This window comes from Grampus griseus, assembly GCF_964374135.1.
Source record: "Grampus griseus genome assembly, chromosome: 20".
In the NCBI taxonomy this organism is placed as follows: Eukaryota; Metazoa; Chordata; class Mammalia; order Artiodactyla; family Delphinidae; genus Grampus; species Grampus griseus.
The window spans coordinates 49,604,928-49,622,596 of record NC_139014.1 but is presented as its reverse complement, the minus strand read 5'-3'; the positions used below and the strand labels follow the sequence as shown (position 1 = coordinate 49,622,596).

At 49.3% G+C, this 17,669-nt stretch overlaps 1 protein-coding gene across 1 annotated transcript in view; it reads left to right on the top strand.

Moving 5' to 3' along the window:
• The window catches only part of RAP1GAP2 (RAP1 GTPase activating protein 2), a 100,525-nt gene that overhangs the window by 60,640 nt on the left and 22,216 nt on the right, over positions 1-17,669 (top strand). The window contains exons 9-13 of the mRNA XM_082679940.1: positions 1,590-1,673; positions 7,029-7,129; positions 9,227-9,356; positions 11,806-11,961; positions 17,131-17,202. Coding sequence (XP_082536066.1) covers positions 1,590-1,673; positions 7,029-7,129; positions 9,227-9,356; positions 11,806-11,961; positions 17,131-17,202 — 543 coding nt within the window. The remainder of the gene's footprint in view (positions 1-1,589; positions 1,674-7,028; positions 7,130-9,226; positions 9,357-11,805; positions 11,962-17,130; positions 17,203-17,669) is intronic.

The following is a 17,669-nucleotide window of genomic DNA, read 5'->3' as shown; positions in this document are numbered from 1 at the left end:
GACTGCCCTCCCCTTTATAATTAAAGCTGAATTTGTGAGGTTTAACCAAACATCAAAACCCCATCATAAAGCCCTAACTTAACTACAAGTTTGGCAATTTTTGTTGTCAAATCACAACCACTGAGAGAACCCGATGACTCTCATTTTTGCAGTTTTCTCTATAGCTTGGAAAGCCTCCGGCTCTGGTAATAATGGGAGAGCAGCTGTATTTTCATGTTTTCTAGATTGGAAGGACTGCTTCGTCCGGCTGGGATGTTAATCTGGCTGAGATGTGTGTGTGTTTTTACAATTCACAGAGTTTAGAATGTTCCTTGGAAGGTGTCCATGACCGGGTGCCTCTTCCCGGGCAGGGCAACTGCTCCAAGCCTTTGACTCATCCCAGGTGGGAGTGGGGGGCACCCTTTGGGGTCGGGCAGCGCTGTTCTTCCAGGGGGAGCTGAGAAGTGTCCATTTCCTCAGGCAGCTGAGAGCCACACAGGGATGTGTCAGGGGTGACAACCTGACATGGGCCACATACTCTGGCCAAAAAGTCATGCCTGGTTTGTTCTTCCTGTAGCAAAACATGTGGTCGAATCCCTCCTTTTTATTGCAGAGACCATCCCAATAGTCCCCAAGTCTTGTGTTTCCTAACAAGCTGGTCCAACTCTGATATTTCTGGAGGGTTTACATAGATGATGATGGTAATAGCTGCTGTGTGCTTAGCACTTCATGTGCTTGATCTCACTGAATCTTCACAGCCACACGTATCCATTGAACAGGTGAGGAGGGACTTCCCTGGTGGTCCAGTGGTTAAGACTCCGTGCTTCCAATGCAGGGGGCACAGGTTCGATCCCTGGTCAGGGAGCTAAGATCCCGCATGCTGCGCAGCATGGCAAAATAAATAAATAAAATAATAATAAAAATAAAGAAACAGATGAGGAGACTGAGGCCCAGGGAAGTTAAGTGGCTCACTCAAAGCTGCACAGGTGAAAGCAGTGGATTCAAAATGAGAGCTTAGTGTTTCTGACCAACTCTTTGAAGCACAATAGAAAATTCGATGGAACCAGTGGTCAGGGTTTTTTTGTTTGTTTTTTCTTTGCATATTGAATTAGCTAGCGTATGTTCCGCCTTAGAGACCTCTTGTTTTATGGATAAAGGGGATTGACGTCTGAGCAGGAGCAGTGCTTTGCTCAAAATCACACTGCTGCTTAGAGGTGGAATTGGAGCCGGCATCATCCTCGCTGACTGGTTTTGGGGTCCCGGCTGCACTTTTTACTCCCCAGATAGAACACTGGGGTAAAGTCAGTTCCCCGCGTCCTGCTGGACTGCCTGTGTGTCCAGGCCTTGGCTGGCATATCTGGAGGGAAATGGAATGGGTGATCCAGAGGTTTGGTCACCACTGGTGGGAGTCCAGGGGCTGGGAACAGCTGAGACCTTTGGAGTTGCATCTCGACCGTGTACTTTGGACTTCACCCTTTCTCTTCCTCCCTGTGTGGATGTTTCATATCAGGGGGGCATGTTCTCCACCAAAAGGGGTGCTTCCCCTTCCACTTGCCTCCTCATTTTGCCTCCAAGTTAATAATCTGATTTCTTCTTCCCACATTTTCCAGGCCTCCCAAATGATCGTGTCCTACGATGAGCATGACGTCAACAACACCTTCAAATTTGGGGTCATTTATCAAAAAGCCAGGCAGGTAAGCATCACGAATCCATACTGGTCACTAGATCCTGTGGTTTCTCCCTGGGGACTTCTGTTTTCCCATCCCCCAAGCACAGGAGCCCCGCATTAGGTTCTTAAATACTCTGAACACAGTGACCACATTTCATATATGAATTAGACTGGTGGTGGTAGAATCTTCAAGGTGGGCTGCTGCTCTCAAAAAGGCCTGCAGATCCCTTCAATGGTAATGTAGCTTTTCATGCAGTGAATCCTGATTCTTCCTGGCTCCCTCCGCTTATATTTAACAATGAGCTGTTCGTCACAAGAAAAGTCGGACTGGGTGGAGGGAATGCATGAGCACAGGCTGCTTTCTCCTTGCCCACCACTCTCCTGGCTGGGAACTAGCTTTTGCTCCCCACACTTGAGTAGTGTCCTGGCATCAGCTGTATGCTCTCTGCCCAGCTCTGTGTTCATTGATGTCACCCTGGTAGCCTGAAATCAGCCACGATGGAAGTATTCACACCATGGAAATGGGCAAACACCAGGGCTTCTGTTTTCTGTCTTTGGAGAGGAGGTTGTTAAAAATTTTACCAGTACATAGTACTCCTCTGTCTCTTGTAGCACTCACGTGCTGCTTTGGCATCAGTCGACCAGAATGGTGTTTCTCAAAGTGCGTTCCATGAGACACTAGTCCAGTGAGGTACTCTGTGAACAGATGAGTTCCACGGGGGTGGGTGTGGTCAGCTGTGTGGGAACATTTTAAAGGTTCTAAGAACCCCCAGAGTAGAGAACTCTATAACTTTGTTGAACTCAGTGTTTCCCATACATATTTGACCACAAACTTCCTATCCTCCTACTATGAACTTTTATTAGCATCCTGAGAAGTGGTCTGCTGAACACACCGGTATTTCCTCATCTGGGTTGTATGGAAGAAGGTTCCACACCTATGTCACCTTTGTATCATCCAAGAACCTAGCATGGGGTGTTTATATAAATACACTCAATTTTTTGTTATGTGAATGAATGAATGAATAAAAGTTTTGACCCTGTGAGTGGTAGGTTGATAATATCTTTCAATATTATCTGTGTCATCTTCTTAGCATGACAGTGTGTTTCTCAGCTGGATGATAGCGGACTTCCTTGTCTGAAGATATTAGACCACAAGAGGCATGTGTTCACTTAAAAACACTCTAATTAATGAAGGCTTGTGGAGCTGAAAGACCAGCGCAGATAAATCTTATAATTTAAGGGAATTATTCAAGTAGCCACTCTAATTATTTTCACATACTGCATTTTTATTTTGTACAGCTCTGATCATACAGTCCCACTAATTAAAGTTCTTTGCTTGTGAAATTTACCAAAGCAGATCTCATAAGGTGATTACAGTCCAATATTCCAGCAGAGTTATAATTACTGAACATTAACCATCCACCTCTGAGAAGGAGTCTGAAGGAGTCTGTATGTTCTTTATGTACCTGACACCGCTGAGGCGAGGTGGGGTCGCCCCGGCAGATAAGAGTCTTTTCTTAAAATCTTTGGATTGTTGTTTTGCAAACCTACATTGGGGGGATTATATATGAACATTGGTTGCGTGAAAGCCCTATGCTGGTTTTAGGATATAAATAAGCCCCATCTAGCTCTCTGTTTGTCAGGCACTTTGCTAAGCCTGTGGAGGATACAGTAACGACTAAGAACATCTCCCCTGAGTTCATGGTCATGGTCACGTTCAAGGCCAGTATAAAAATAAAGACGGTAATACCAGGCTGGGTGTAATTCCTAGAGAGAGGTGCACACCCCAGAGCATAAGCTGGATTGTTTTCTCAGGAGAAGATGTATGTTGCTTAGAAGCAGCTATTCTCCCGAACCCTAGCTTCATGACCTGGGGCATACAGCATGCTGGACTAGAGTTGGGATCCCTTCGTGGCATGTGACAGATCAGGCATCGGGAAACCTTTTCTGTAAAGGGCCAGATAGTAAATATTTTAGACTTCACGGGCCGTACTGTTTGTGTTGCAACTATTCAACCCTGCCTTTGCAGTTCAAAAGCAGCCGTAGACAATACTAAGTGAATTGGCCTGGCCATGTTCCAATAAAACTTTATTTATAAAAATAGGCAGCGGGCCCAACTTGGCCCCCAGGCCATAGTTTGCTGACCCCCTGCTAGAAAGCAGTGTTTCCCAAATTTTAGACGTTCACAAACCCCATCCAAGATCATGTCATTCTACCCTTACATTTTTTTATTGCACCGATACCACTAACTACTTACTTTTCTTTAAAGTTTTCTTTCACCTTAAATTCAATTTTTAAAGGATATTTTATGTCACTACTCTTACTGGGAAATTAGTATCACTTGCATGAAACGAAGGTAATTCTAAAAAGAAATACTGTAAAAAAACAAAATTAAGTTATTGAAATCTAGCTAGACTCTGTTTCCTATTGAAGGCTTAGAACCTGAGGTCCGTTCTTTCTTCTTATAAAGCAGGCATTAAGGAGATGTTAAAGAATCACCTATTGGAGACCTCCTCCTTAAAGGGATTGCACAGACTGGAGTGTCTTTGTGTCATCTTCAGCTGTTCATTGCCATCTATGGGTGTTTGCAGAGCCTTCAGCTGTTTGCAGAGCCTGCCACTGTGGGTAGAACCTTTTGATCAGGCAGGGCCACTCAGTGTTTTAAGCCTGTCACGATTGCAGAACTTGCTACTGTTTTCAGCTTTGCTTTCTACTTTTAAAAAAATGATTAAACTTTTAATTTTTTGATATTTGTAAATTTACATGCTGTTGTATTAATAAGAAATAATACAGAGAGATCTTGTGTACCCTTCATGCAGTTTCCCCCAAAGGTAGTGTCTTATAAAATGATAGTACAGTATCACAGCTGGGATACTGATGGTGATACAATCCACAGATCTTATTCAGATTTCCCCAATTTTACACATACTCATTTGTGGCATGTCTGTGAATTATATTCCATTGTATGGATATATCACATTTTGTTTATCCATTTGTTAGTCATCGTATATAATTTTATCACACATGTAGGTTCCACAGTCAAGATACGGAAGAGTTCCACCGACACTAGGATCCTGGTGTGGCTCATGCTTTTATAACCATGCTAACCTCCCTCCTGCCTCCACGCTCCCTTCCCCGGCTCCAGTCCCTAACCCCTGGCAACCGCTGATCTGTTCTCCAATTTCTAGAACTTTGTCATTTCAAAAATGTTGTGTAAAAGGAATCATACAATATATATCCTTTGGGGATTGGCTTTTCTCCACTCAGCGAGATTCATCCACGTTTCTGAGTGTATCAATGGTTTGTTCCTTTTCATTGCTGAGTAGTGTTCCATGGTATACCTAGATGTACCACAGTCTGTGTAACCATTCACCTATTGAGGGATAGACATCTGGATTGTCTCCAGTTTGGGGCTATTATGGATAAAGCCACTGTGAACATTTATGTACAGGTTTTTATGTGAGCAGAAGTTTTCATTTCTCTGGGATAAATACTTAGGAGTGCCGTTGCCTGGTTGTGTGGTGATTATATGTTTAGTTTTGTAAGAAGCTGCCACGCTGTTTTCTGGCATGGTTGCTCCATTTTACGTTCCTACCAGCAATGCGTGAGTGATCCATTTTCTCTACAGCCTTGCCACCATTTGGTGTGGTTACTATTTTTCATTTTAGCTATTCTGATAGATGTGTAGTGAGATCTCATTATGGTTTTAATTTGCATTTCTCTAACAGCTAATGACATTGAACATCTTTTCTAATTGAACATCCTACTTGCCATTTGCATATCCTCTTGAGTGAAATGACTGTTCATGTCTTTTGACCATTTTCTAATTGGATTTCTTTTACTGTTGAGTTTAAAATTTTTAAATAACAGCTTTATTGAGGTATAACTGACATACCATACAATTCACAATTGCATGTGATTTATATCTCAATAAAGTGTACAATTTAGTGGTTTGTAGTATGTTCACAGAATTGTGCAACTATCACCGCTAACTTCAGAAAATTTTCACCACCCCTAAAAGAAACTCCATTCCTATTAGCAGTCACTCCCATCATCCTCATACTCTATAGCTCCTGTCAGCCACAAATCTATTTCTGTCTCTGTGGATTTGCCTGTTCTGGACATTTCATATAAATGGAATCATAATATGTGGCCTTCAATGTCTAGTTCTTTTACTTAGCATAATGTTTTCAAGGTTCATTCATGTTGTGCAATGAATCAGAACTTTATTCTTTTTTATGGATGAATTATATTCCATTGTATGGATATATCACATTTTGTTTATCCATTTGTTCGTTAATGGACATTCTGATTGTTTCTGCTTTGGGGCTGTTATGAATAATGCTGATACTAATATTCGTGTACAAGTTTTTTTTGTATGGACTTTTGTTTTCATTTCTCTTGAGTATATTCTTTGGAGTGGAATTGCTGGATCATATGGTAACTCTATGCTTAGTTTTTTTTGTTTGTTTGTTTGTTTTTTGCGGTACGCGGGCCTCTCACTGTTGTGGCCTCTCCCGTCGCGGAGCACAGGCTCTGGACGCACAGGCTCAGCGGCCATGGCTCGCGGGCCCAGCTGCTCCGCGGCGTGTGGGATCTTCCTGGACCGGGGCACAAACCCGTGTCCGTGCGTCGGCAGGCGGACTCCCAACCACTGCGCCCCCAGGGAAGCCCTATGCTTAGTTTTTGGAGGAACTGCCGGGTTATTTTCCAAAGAGGTGGCACCATTTTACATTCCCACCAGCAACGTAAGCGGGTTTTGATTTTTCCACATCCTCACTGACGCGTCTTATTGTCTTTCGTTTTGATTATGGTGTGAGTGGTATCTCGTTGTGTTTTTTTTTTTTTTTGTCTGTTTGTTTGTTTTTGGCTGCACCTCGTGGCACACGGTATCTTAATTCCCCAACCAGGGATCAAACCCGTGCCCCCTGCATTGGAAGCGTGGAGTCCTAACCGCTGGACCGCCAGGGAAGTCCCTCACTGTGGTTTTGATTACTATTGTGTTTTCAGAGTTCTTTATGTATTTTAGATACTAGTCCTTTGTCAGAAGTCCAACTATTAATTTTTCATTTTTGGATTGGTTTTTGGTATCAAGTCTAAGAATTCTTTGCTTCAGCTTTGCCTTTTTTTTTTTAAAACTGAGCAGCAGCTTTGGTTCAAATAGAAAGTCCTCATTAACCAGCCCCCCAAATCCAGCTCTGTTGAGTGAGCCTCTATTAGTCCTTCCTCCCGTGGATGACAGAGCCACTGGATGGCAAATGAGGGCGATGGGGAAAGGAAGAAAGGGACCAGGTATCTGGACAATCACATTCCTTCTCTTGGCAGCAACGAGAAGGCTTATTTTTCTGAACTTCTGCCCCTTATTCTGTTTCTCTTTCAGACCCTGGAGGAGGAGCTGTTTGGGAACAGTGAGGAGAGCCCAGCTTTCAAGGAGTTCTTAGATCTGCTGGGAGACACCATCACGCTGCAGGACTTCAAAGGGTGGGTTTTAGCCAAGTGATGGCTCTGCCCCTATTGATGAGGCCCTAGAGGAAGGGGGAGGACTGACTGCAGAGTTTCAGGGGGTGGCATGTGAGAGTTAACAACACGCACAAGGAACATGGGATTATTTTTCAGCAAATGATCAACACTCATTGATTGCATCTCGAAGGACTCGGTGGTACAGGGGATAATCCTGAATGGCAGATGGTCTGAAAGGCATTGACTTTGGCCCTTAGGATGCCTGATGAAATCGTTCCACCTGAGATTTGCCTTCCTAATTACAGTTGGCTCAGACTGAGAGTGAAATGAATCCACCTTCCCTTCCAGGTGAGCAGGTCACTCACCTGCTAGGCATTCCGGAAAGAGGACCCTATGTAGTTTTGGGGGAAATGACCCATTTTAGATAAGACACAAAAAGAATGGTTGATTAAGAGTTCTGGTGCAAATACCGTAATCCCTCTGGCAGGAACCTATGCAACAGTGTGTGGTTCTCTAAGCGGACAGAAAGAATATTGGGGCCGTTTCTTGGAAAGCTCTGGCCTTTGATGTTCCTTGACAAAGGCAACACTTGGGGAGGGCCTTCGGACCTGGCCAGCCTGTTCTCTGCCTTGTGGCTGGCACACGGCTGAGCCCTCAGAATTTCCCACCTCAGCAGCCGCCTTACCAGGATGTCCTAACATGTGTGAACGCACTAGCTCTGTGTCTGGCATGGAACAGGCGCTTGATAATCACTTATTTCCTCTGCTCTCTTCTCTCCTCCTCTTCCTCCCCCTTCAAGGTCATCACTGCTGGCTGGAGCCAGTCACACATGGGTCAAAATCCCATCTCTGCCACTAATTAGCTCTATGACTTTGAACAAGTGACTTAGCCTCTGCAAGCCTCAGTTTCCTTGTCTGTAAAAAGGGAGATAAAGATAGTACTGACCCCACAAGCCTGCTGGAGAATTGAAATAGATAGTGCACGTGAAGTACTTAGGCCAGTGCCACGCAGAGTAAGCACTGGTCATCATTGTTATTGTTCTTATTATACCACCTTCCACTGGCTCTGAGGTGCCATCCTTATAAGATATATCCTGATTTCAGAGAGGTTAAAATGGGAAAAAATGTTCCATCTTGCAACTGATGAAATAAAGTATATTAAAACCGGGAAGGACCCCAGAGGTCATGTAATCCTATCCCTTTATTTTCAAGAGAAAGGAAACGGAGTCCTGGAGAGATTAAGTGATATGCCCAAGGTCATGTGCTGACTTAGCGGCAGAAGCTGGTCTAGAACCTGAATGGACCTAACTCCTGGCCACATGTGTTTTCCGCCATGGGGGGCTGAGCACATTTCTGGCTTGTATTATAGTGCTTGGGGTTGGGGGGACCTGATGTTCAGGATCTGTTTTATTGCATTTTCTGAAAGGAACATGTATCCCACTCTCCTTGCTGGAGAAGATGAGCCATGGCTAGCAGCCATGTTTCTATAAGGGAAGGAGGGGCAGCTCTGAGAAGCCCACCCAGTTCCTTAGTATTTTTTTTTTTTTCCTGCCTGCAAGGAGGTAGCCAGAGAAGGGACCTCCTTGGATACCTCCCAGCTGCTGTGGTGGGGTCTCCGTATCCGGGACTGGCTGGGTAGAAGTCAAGCATCTGTCCCCTCTTCTCGCTGACTCCGGATACTCCTGTGGGGCTCACCACCATCCAAAAGGATGGACGGCTGCCCTGGCTCTGGGCTGAGGACCTGGACACAGCCTCGCAGAGATCAAAGGCTTATGCCCAGCCTTGGGGGCCACTAGCAGCTGGGACGGCATTTGTCTGGGGTTGTGGATGGATGGACGACCTCTCTTCCCATGGAGTGGAGGGGACACAGCCAAGGCTTGGAATGGAGGTCCTGCCTTTGTCTTTGAAATAGTAATTTACGGTTAGAAGCCAGGGCTCATCTGCTCAGAAGATGAGCCTTATCTGCTTTCCCAGAATCATAGTCTCTCTGCCCTCGACTCTTCCACATCTTCTCTCATTCTCCTGCCCCCATGTCCTTAGGGAAGGTTGTACCAAGTTGCCCACTTCCCTTCTCTCTCTTTGTCTCTCTTCCCCTGGCACTCTCCCGTTCCCCTGACAGTTTCCGAGGAGGCCTGGATGTGACCCATGGACAGACGGGGGTGGAATCAGTGTACACGATATTCCGGGACAGGGAGATCATGTTTCACGTCTCCACAAAGCTGCCGTTTACCGAGGGAGACACCCAGCAGGTAACCGGGTTCAGGATGGCTTCAGGAGCCTGGGGCGTGTGAGGTGAAAGCCTGCGTCTGGTCTCCCTGGAGAACCGAGGCCGCCTTCCCCATTTTCATAATCAAGAAGCCCGTCTGTTCAACTTTGTTCCTTTTATCAAAACCTGAACTACTGTGTTATTCCACCAAGGCCGCAGGTCAGCAGCCTGTGTGGGAGGCGGGACAGGGCTCCTGGTTATCCCACTGTGACTGATGCAGAAACAGTGGTTAAAAGACTGTTTCCCAGGTGATCAGGGGCAGAGCTGTGAGCAGAGCCCAGGTGCCCTGATCGTGTAGGCTGGTGATAAAGAGTACATGACGTGGTCTGCAGGTGGTGGCTTGAAGCCAGCTCTGCCACTGAGGGGTATGTGACTCTGGGCAAGCTGGTAATCTTGTGTCCTCATTTGCCTCATCTGTAAAATGGGGATAACACCACGTACATTAGAGGGTTGTGGTGGGGATCACATAAGGTTCTGATGTAGGGCTCACTACGATGCCCGGCTTGTGGCAGGCTTCCTACCTCATGTCTGTTCACTGTCCAGGCCACTCTTCCTGGCCCAGAGACGTCAAGCTGGTTATTGCATGTGACACCCCCACACCCCTCTCCAGCTTGTCTAGTCACACAGCCTTACCTCTTAGGACACCTGCCGTGGGCAGGAATCCAGCCTTTTCCTTGACTGGAGAACCCTGAATGAGACCTCTGCTTCCAGTGTATTCCTCCTTTCCCTCTCATTTGCTGCTTCTGACAGCTGCACGTCCCCGGGGAGGACCTGGCTTCTTTTTCTCATCGAGCCCTGAAACCAGCAGCTGGTCCCTGGCTGTGGTCCCATTTGCCCCGTCCCACTCTTTGTACCATTTCAGTCTCCAGGAAGATAAGGAAGGAAGCTAGGCCTTTCACCAAACTCGGACCCATTTGTTTCTGAGCAGGGAGCCCAGGAGGGAGCACAGATGTAATATTGTAAACATAGTGCCTGGCTTCTTAGGAAAAAAGGAAATTGGCAAAGGAGACTGCAGTTTGGCTCTAAAATAACTACTGAATGTTCCAGAAACAAATAGGAGCAGGATTCCTTTTGTGCCCAAAGTAGGTTTTCTCGCAGTGTTTTACCTTCAGCTCTTTTCCCTCACGGCCTCCCTCACCCGCTGCCCCAGCCTAAGACTGAGGACCGTTCTCTGCCTGGCTTGTTCTCAGTGTCACCTGTTAAGTGGGATGTGCACAGAGCTTGGCTCTCAGCAAGGACCGAATACATGTTAATTTCTCTTCCTAAGAAATGGGATGATGTGTGTGCCGTAAGTGAGACAATTTGTAAAAGTGCCCAGCACAGGGCTTAGTATACAGCAGGTGCTCAGTAAGTGAGAAACTCAGTGGGAAACAGAGCTTACGTGCAGTAGGTGTTTAATAAAGGAACAAAGTGTAGGTAAGCACCTAGCCTGGGTTTGGTATACAGGAGGGCCTTAACATTTGAAATCTTGCATGGGAACAGCCCAGTATGGTTCCTGGCACACAGTAGGTGCTTGGGGATTGAGATCACCTGTGACAGCACCTGGCCGAGCTTGGGATGCTGAATCGGGGTTGTATTTCTCTCTCCCCCATGACCTCCACCAAGCCAGGTTGCCCGTATTTCCCTGAGCATGGTTCTTCTCCTTTCTGGTATAGGATGATCTGCCCCCTCCTTCCTGATCATCCACATTTCCATCAAGTGCTCCCTTCTCTCCCAATCTCCTCTTCCAGGAAGCCCTCTCAGATTGCTACCAGGCCTCTGATTTTGCCCTCTTCTCCGCCCCCATAGGCACTTTGTGGGTAGTGGCTGATTTAGCATTTGCTGGCTGGTGGCTTTGTTAGTGTTCTCAGGTGGCTCCACCTGTGTTTGTGTCTCTCCCAGATCAATTACAAGCTCTCCCAGGGCAAAACCCGGCCTCACTTTTTTTTTTTTTTTTTTTTTTTTTTGCGGTGCACGGGCCTCTCACTTTTGTGGCCTCTCCTGTCGCGGAGCACAGGCTCCGGACGCACAGGCTCAGCGGCCATGGCTCATGGGCCCAGCCGCTCCGCGGCATGTGGGATCTTCCCAGACCGGGGCACGAACCCGCGTCCCCTGCATTGGCAGGCGGACTCTCAACCACTGCGCCACCAGGGAAGCCCCCGGCCTCACTTTTTAACTAGTCTCCGCGAGTCCTGAGTCAGGGCTACCTCTACGTGCTATAGAGCTCAGTAAGAAGCTTGCCAGCCTCTTCCTGACAACGTAGATATTTCCCTCATTTTTTTTCCTTTTTAGTGGCTTCTAGAGAGTGAAAGAAAAAGCTCCTTGGAGAGAGAGGTCTCAGCGTTCCGGGGTTTATGTATAACGATAGAATAATGAGGAATTTCCTATATAGACCTATTCTGTTTTCAGGATGTTCCTAACTGGCTTATAACAATGGAACACTTTCTGATTAGCTCCAGAGAAAGAGACACATTGGGAATGACATTGTGGCCATCATCTTCCAAGAAGAAAACACACCGTTTGTCCCGGATATGATTGCCTCCAACTTCTTACATGCCTACATTGTTGTGCAGGCTGAGAACGAGGGCACAGAGACCCCATCCTACAAGGTAAGGAGAAAGTCCCGTCGGAGGAGGTGGTGGGCCCGGGCACCTCACCACACTTCACGGAATCAGCGACATCGAGCAACACCACGTCTCAGTGGCTCCTCAGACCATCCTCCGAAACGTGATAGATTTCCCACGAGTTCTCGGGTTTCTGGGGTTTGCGAGCTAGATTCTTGGAGAGCGCCTTCTGAGGTCACCTCATCCATCTTGCTGCCTTCAGGTTCCCAGCCCCTAACTCAAGGGTTGAGAAGCACCCCGTGTCCCTACGTGGAATCTGGTAATGCCATTTGCTAGAGCGAGGCAGAGCCAGAGGAGAGCAGAGAAGAGAAAGTGGAGAGGACTGTCAGGAAAGAGGAGAGGAAGAAGGCGGTGACAAACAAAGGGAAGGAAGGAAAGGGAGAGATGTTCATGGTGAGAAGGGTGGAGAGCAGGGTCGACCCTGGCCGCTGGGGGGGCCCCTCTGGTTTAGCCATTCTGGGCAAATGATCTTAATCTGAAGACTCCCAGGGAGGTAGGGTTGTGAGCATCTGGGTCTAGACCTCCTGACCCATTTAGTGGGCTTTCACACTGGCTCAGAATCTTCACGGACGTAGATGAGCGTCAGCTGCCCTCACCCTGTCCCCTCCTGATGGCTGTGTCTCTAACCCTCTCCTTTGCTTCTCCATGAGGAACAATTCCAACCTCTTGGGTAACAGTTTCTCTGTATCACAGTGGTGTTGGGGGGCATGGGACCCAAGGGAGATAGACTGAGGCAGGGTTTTTAAAGTGGATGTTAGATAGGTTTTGTTATGTATTCCTTGTAGATAAGTGCAAAATGTGGAGTTCCCATGCTTCTTTGTGTTTTCTGGGGAGAGAAGCCATAGCTCACATTCTCAGAGAACTCCCTGTTCCCCACAGTGTTAGGAACCACATTTGTAAGGGAGAGGGAAAAGGAGCCTGGAAGAGGAAACCATAGGCCTGAAATGTTTCCTATATAATAACTTAGGCCAATGCTGGTCCCTGGGGTTCATGAGGCCATACCACTTCATAGCCATCTTTCCAGCATATCAATTTTGCTTGAATATTTTCGGAAAGAAAAATGATGTTATATAATTGTTATATCAGCACAAACCCAGGTGTATGAAGTGCAAAATTCACATCAGCTTTAAAGCCAAATGAGAGGCTTCCAAAACAGAACCAAAAAACCCCACTCTCTCTTGTTGAGGACAGCTGATTCCTTTATATGCCCACGTTCATCCTCCTCTGTCACTGAGCAGTCTTAGCTGAAAAGTTGGAGAAGCCATGGTTTGGGTGTTTCCTTCAAGGCTTTCACCAACGGGGACATTCATTTCAAACAACTGGTTGATTAATTTGTTGGTGGAAGCAAGCGTCCTCATTCAGTGCCTACTGTGTGGGCACTTGGAAGTGACATAAAGCACCAGCTTCAGGGAAGGGACAGAAGAGGCTGTGAGGCAGTTCAGCCACTGGGTCACTCAGACAGCCACCTGGTTCTTTTAACAGCCAGCGGTGGCAGAGACGGATCCTCAGAGTAAAGCTGTGTGATAGGAGGGCACCCAAGGCCTTCCAGGCAGTCATGTATGTACGTGTGGCTTATCTGCTGGGCCTCTGCCGGCAGAATGAGGCCTCTCGTGGACGTCTAGTATTTGCTTTTAGTTCCTGATAGGAAATGGAGTTCAGCTAACTGCCTCTCCACTTTCCAAGAGCTTTTGTAGAGTAGGAAAATACGAAAGAGAAAAATCAGAGATCCAAGAAAGCACCCCCCACCTCCAGCGTTGATGCCGGAAGTCTTTACCAAGTCTCCCTAGCCACCGTTTCTGGTCCAGGGGAAAGCACTGTCCTCAGAGGGGTGGTGAGAAGCAGAGCTCACAGGGAGAGCGGGGCTGTCCCTGTGATGTGGGACCTTGGGCTCCGCCTGCCAGGCAAACATCGAAGCTGGAGGGCAAGACTGTGAGTGGGGCTGGGTCGGGGGGCAGAGGGCAGGGAGGGAGATCAGCCTTTCAAGGTGCTCCCCAGAGCTCTGTCCATCCACGGCCCCAGCAGCACCCCAGTGATGGGCAGGCTGAGGAGGACATGGTTAGATCCCTCAGGGGGGGTCCAGGTGACACGGGACCTTAGCTGACCCCTGCGCGCTTAGGGGCTATGGCAAAGGAGGGTGAGATTTCCTTGGGGGCTGGGCAGTGCCCCAGGGGGCCCCCAGTGGGGAGGACAAACAACAGGGAAGAAGAGGAAGGGTGTGAAGGACAGCGGTGGGAATGTGCAGGAAAGTGTCCCAGACCGAGAGGCTCCGGAATCTGGGGTTCTTGTCCTGACCCTGCCTCTGACTGCTGTGTGACCTTGGGCCAGTTCCTTCCCTCTCCGGGCTTCTGTTGCCTTCTGTGTGAAATGAGGAAATTGGAGTAGGCAATCTCTGAGCTCTTTCCAGTTCTGACATGCTGAGGAGGGGAAGGAAGGGGAGTTGAGAAAGAGGGGTGTGTGTGTGTGTGGATTAGAAAGTGGTTTGGGGGAACTCTAGTATTTCAGGTGTACTTTATTAGGTGCAGGTCAGCAGGGAAAATAAAAAAAAAACATTGAGTGACAGTGGTTACCTCTTATTTGATCTGCGTTGGACACTGTGCTAGGCCCTTATGAGCAGTCTTCTTGAATTCTCCCAAGCCTCTGGCCAGGCAGGCCTCCATTGGCCCTGTTTACAGAGGAGCAAATTGAGGCTGAGCTTAAGTTTCTTTTTTTTTTCCTCTCCCGTTGCGGAGCACAGGCTCCGGACGCGCAGGCTCAGCGGCCATGGCTCACGGGCCCAGCCGCTCCACGGCATGTGGGATCCTCCCGGACCGGGGCACGAACCCGCGTCCCCTGCATCGGCAGGCGGACTCCCAACCACTGTGCCACCAGGGAAGCCCAGAGCTTAAGTTTCTTAAGGCCCGAGGCCACGGAGCCCAGAAACAGTGGAACCAGGGTCCTGTCCAGGTCTGACTGTGGTCTTCATCACAGAGCTGTCAGAGCAGGTGGGAACTTGGACCCACGATCTGGGGTGTGCATGAAACATCACATCGAACTATGTTTCAGATGTGAATTTCATCCCCATCCTGCTAGCTTGGAAGGAAATTATAGCTGAGCCATCGCTAGGACCCTCTCCCCACCCTGTCTGAGCTCATCCTACCCCGACTCCTCAAGTTCTGCAAAGGTGTCAGGAATCTTACGTGAAGCAGACCCCGGAGGCGGGTTCCCGTCCAGGTGCCCTCTTTCCCTCACTACTGGTCTGCTGCTTGAGCGACCTTTGTGGTTCTCTAAGGCTTTCAGGCCATGCTTGGACAGATGTGGGGATCTTATGAGGTCTGGAGTCCTCAGAGGCTCCCCGCCTCCCTGGTGTATTCTTATTACTTACACACCGCTGTCTCCTTCCGCTTTCCAGTTCTTGAAGAGTCTCTTCCCCAGAGTCACCTGCTGCCTCTGTCTTTCTAAGCCCTGCCCCCACCCCTGCTGGGAGGCCTTGGCTGGATTTAGAAAACAGGAAGGTGAGGTTGTGTTCAAGCAGCTTCTGCTTTCAGCTCGGCAACCCAACCGTCCCCAAGAGGAGGGAACAACAAAGGCCCAGGTGTTTCGCTGGAAAGGGGTCAGGAGAGGGAGCGCGTGGGGATAGAGAGTCGCCATCAGAGGAAGGATCCTGTCTCCCGCCTGTCTGACCCGGCTGCTGCCATGGGCTCGTGGGCGCGTCTGGCTGGGAGACTCGGGTGGATTTAAGAGCTTATCTGCAGCTCCTTACCTGGTCGGCACAGACTACTCCAATGAGAGCCTGAGAAGGAAGGGGCATCGGGGTGGGAAGAGGGGAGAGCTGGGCCTGGCCTCTGGCCTCATCCTCGCCAGCAGCCCGTCAGTGGCCTTCCCCCTCCCTCTCCCCCAGTTTTGGCTCCGTGGGTGGAATTCTTGACTTGTGCCACGGGTGCACGGTGGGTGGGTGGTGGAGGGGGAACTGTTTGGCAGCCGGAACCAGCCAGAAATCACGTCAGCCAAGCACGTACCATTTCCTGACTCCGGGCACTGCCGTGTGGGCCATGGGGACAGTCTTGCACTTGGGGAGAGAAAGTCATGTAGACCAGCCCTCTCCCGCTCCCTTCCCCTGCAGACCCTGGCCGGCCTTTCCTTGGCCTGGCTCCGAGCTGCCTGCTCACCCGGTCTGGCAGACTCTGCATCTGCCCTACTTCACAGGCTGGGCAGGCTGGCGGCATGCCAGGGCTGGGCTCGCGTCAGCAGCCGCCGGGGAAGGGAGAGGGCAGAGTCTCCAGAGAGGCCTGCAGCCTCGGGGGCTGAAAACAGGTGACACGAGGGCACCTCCATGCAGAGAGGGAAAAGGGAGGTGTGGGGCCTGTCCTGAGCCTGGGAGACCCTCACACAGAGCGCCTTGGTGTCCTTCCACCCCCAATTCCCAGGCCGGGCCCTGGCGCTCTGTTAGTTGCAGCCTTGCCCGGCCTGACCGACCCTTTGTGTCTGAGACCAGGGCTCCCAAACACCAGTCCGCTGACCGCACAGAAGCTCTCGGGTGCGTTTAAGGGTTGCAGATTCCTGGCTCCACCCCAAAGCTGCTGATTCAGTAGGTTTGGGGTGGAGCCCATGCAATCGGTATTTATTTTTAAACACTTGAAGTGATTCTGACGTCTGGTCAGGTTTGGGAGTCAGTGTCGTCGGAAGGAATCCCAGAGCAGGGTCGGGGTGCTCCGGACTCTCAGTTCATCTCCGGGGCTGATCTCCTGTGAGCCTTTGAGGCTCCACGGCTCTGGGCGTCTGTTTCCTCATCAGGAATCCAGGGCTAATAATTCTGCTGGTGCCTTCTCTGTAGGATTAGCGTCCCAGTCGAATGAGGTAATGCGATAGCATCTCCTGGGCTCTTGTGCTACATTAGAATCAGGGTTCCAGGCTGCTCTTCAGCCCTGTCCAGTCGTCTTGCCAAACTTGCTTCCGGCCTCCAGGAATGCAGATGAGGGTATGGGGATAGCTCCATGCCATCCAGCCCCGCTTCTAGGAACAGTGACTCGGGTGTGCCAGTGATGGTTCTTTATTTGTATTCTGGGAAGGGGAGGAGGGAGAAGGGGAGTAGGTCCCCTAGGACCAGGGCTCGGAACTCTCGTCATCCTCAGCTTGGGTCTCCTCCCTCCTGGCCCACACCGAGCTTCTGTGTTTCAGGTCGCAGTCACCGCACGGGAAGACGTGCCGGCCTTCGGCCCACCTCTGCCCAGCCCCCCTGTTTTCCAGAAGGTAAGAAATTCTCCTTTCTGCTCCTCTCATGTCCGAGACTCCAGGTTTTCACACCTGAGTGTCCGTGGTTGCAGGGGCGCTGAATTGGACTAGATCTTTAGGAGAACCTTCAGCAGGGTTGGGGAATCTCCTCACTTGGGGTCTCTCCCCACCTCTCCTTGTGCCGCCAGCCTGGCCCAGCACAGGGCCTTTTGTCAGGGTGTTTGATACTGGGGTTGCCTTTCTGCTAAAAGAAGGGTTTTTATGCCATGCTCCAGTCCCAGGAGGCTTGGGCACAGGTGGGCTTCCAGTCATGGAAATGCCACTGTGGGTGTGGAGGGTTGGTTTTCCCAGCACCAGGGAAGCTGGTTTCCATGTTAGCGTCTTAGCAGGTGGGCTTAGGCTGGGTTAGAACTGATGAAATGTCGGAAGGGGACCTTTCAGGGACTCTCCCAAGACCCCCTCTTCTGCCTACCTCTTCCTGTGGC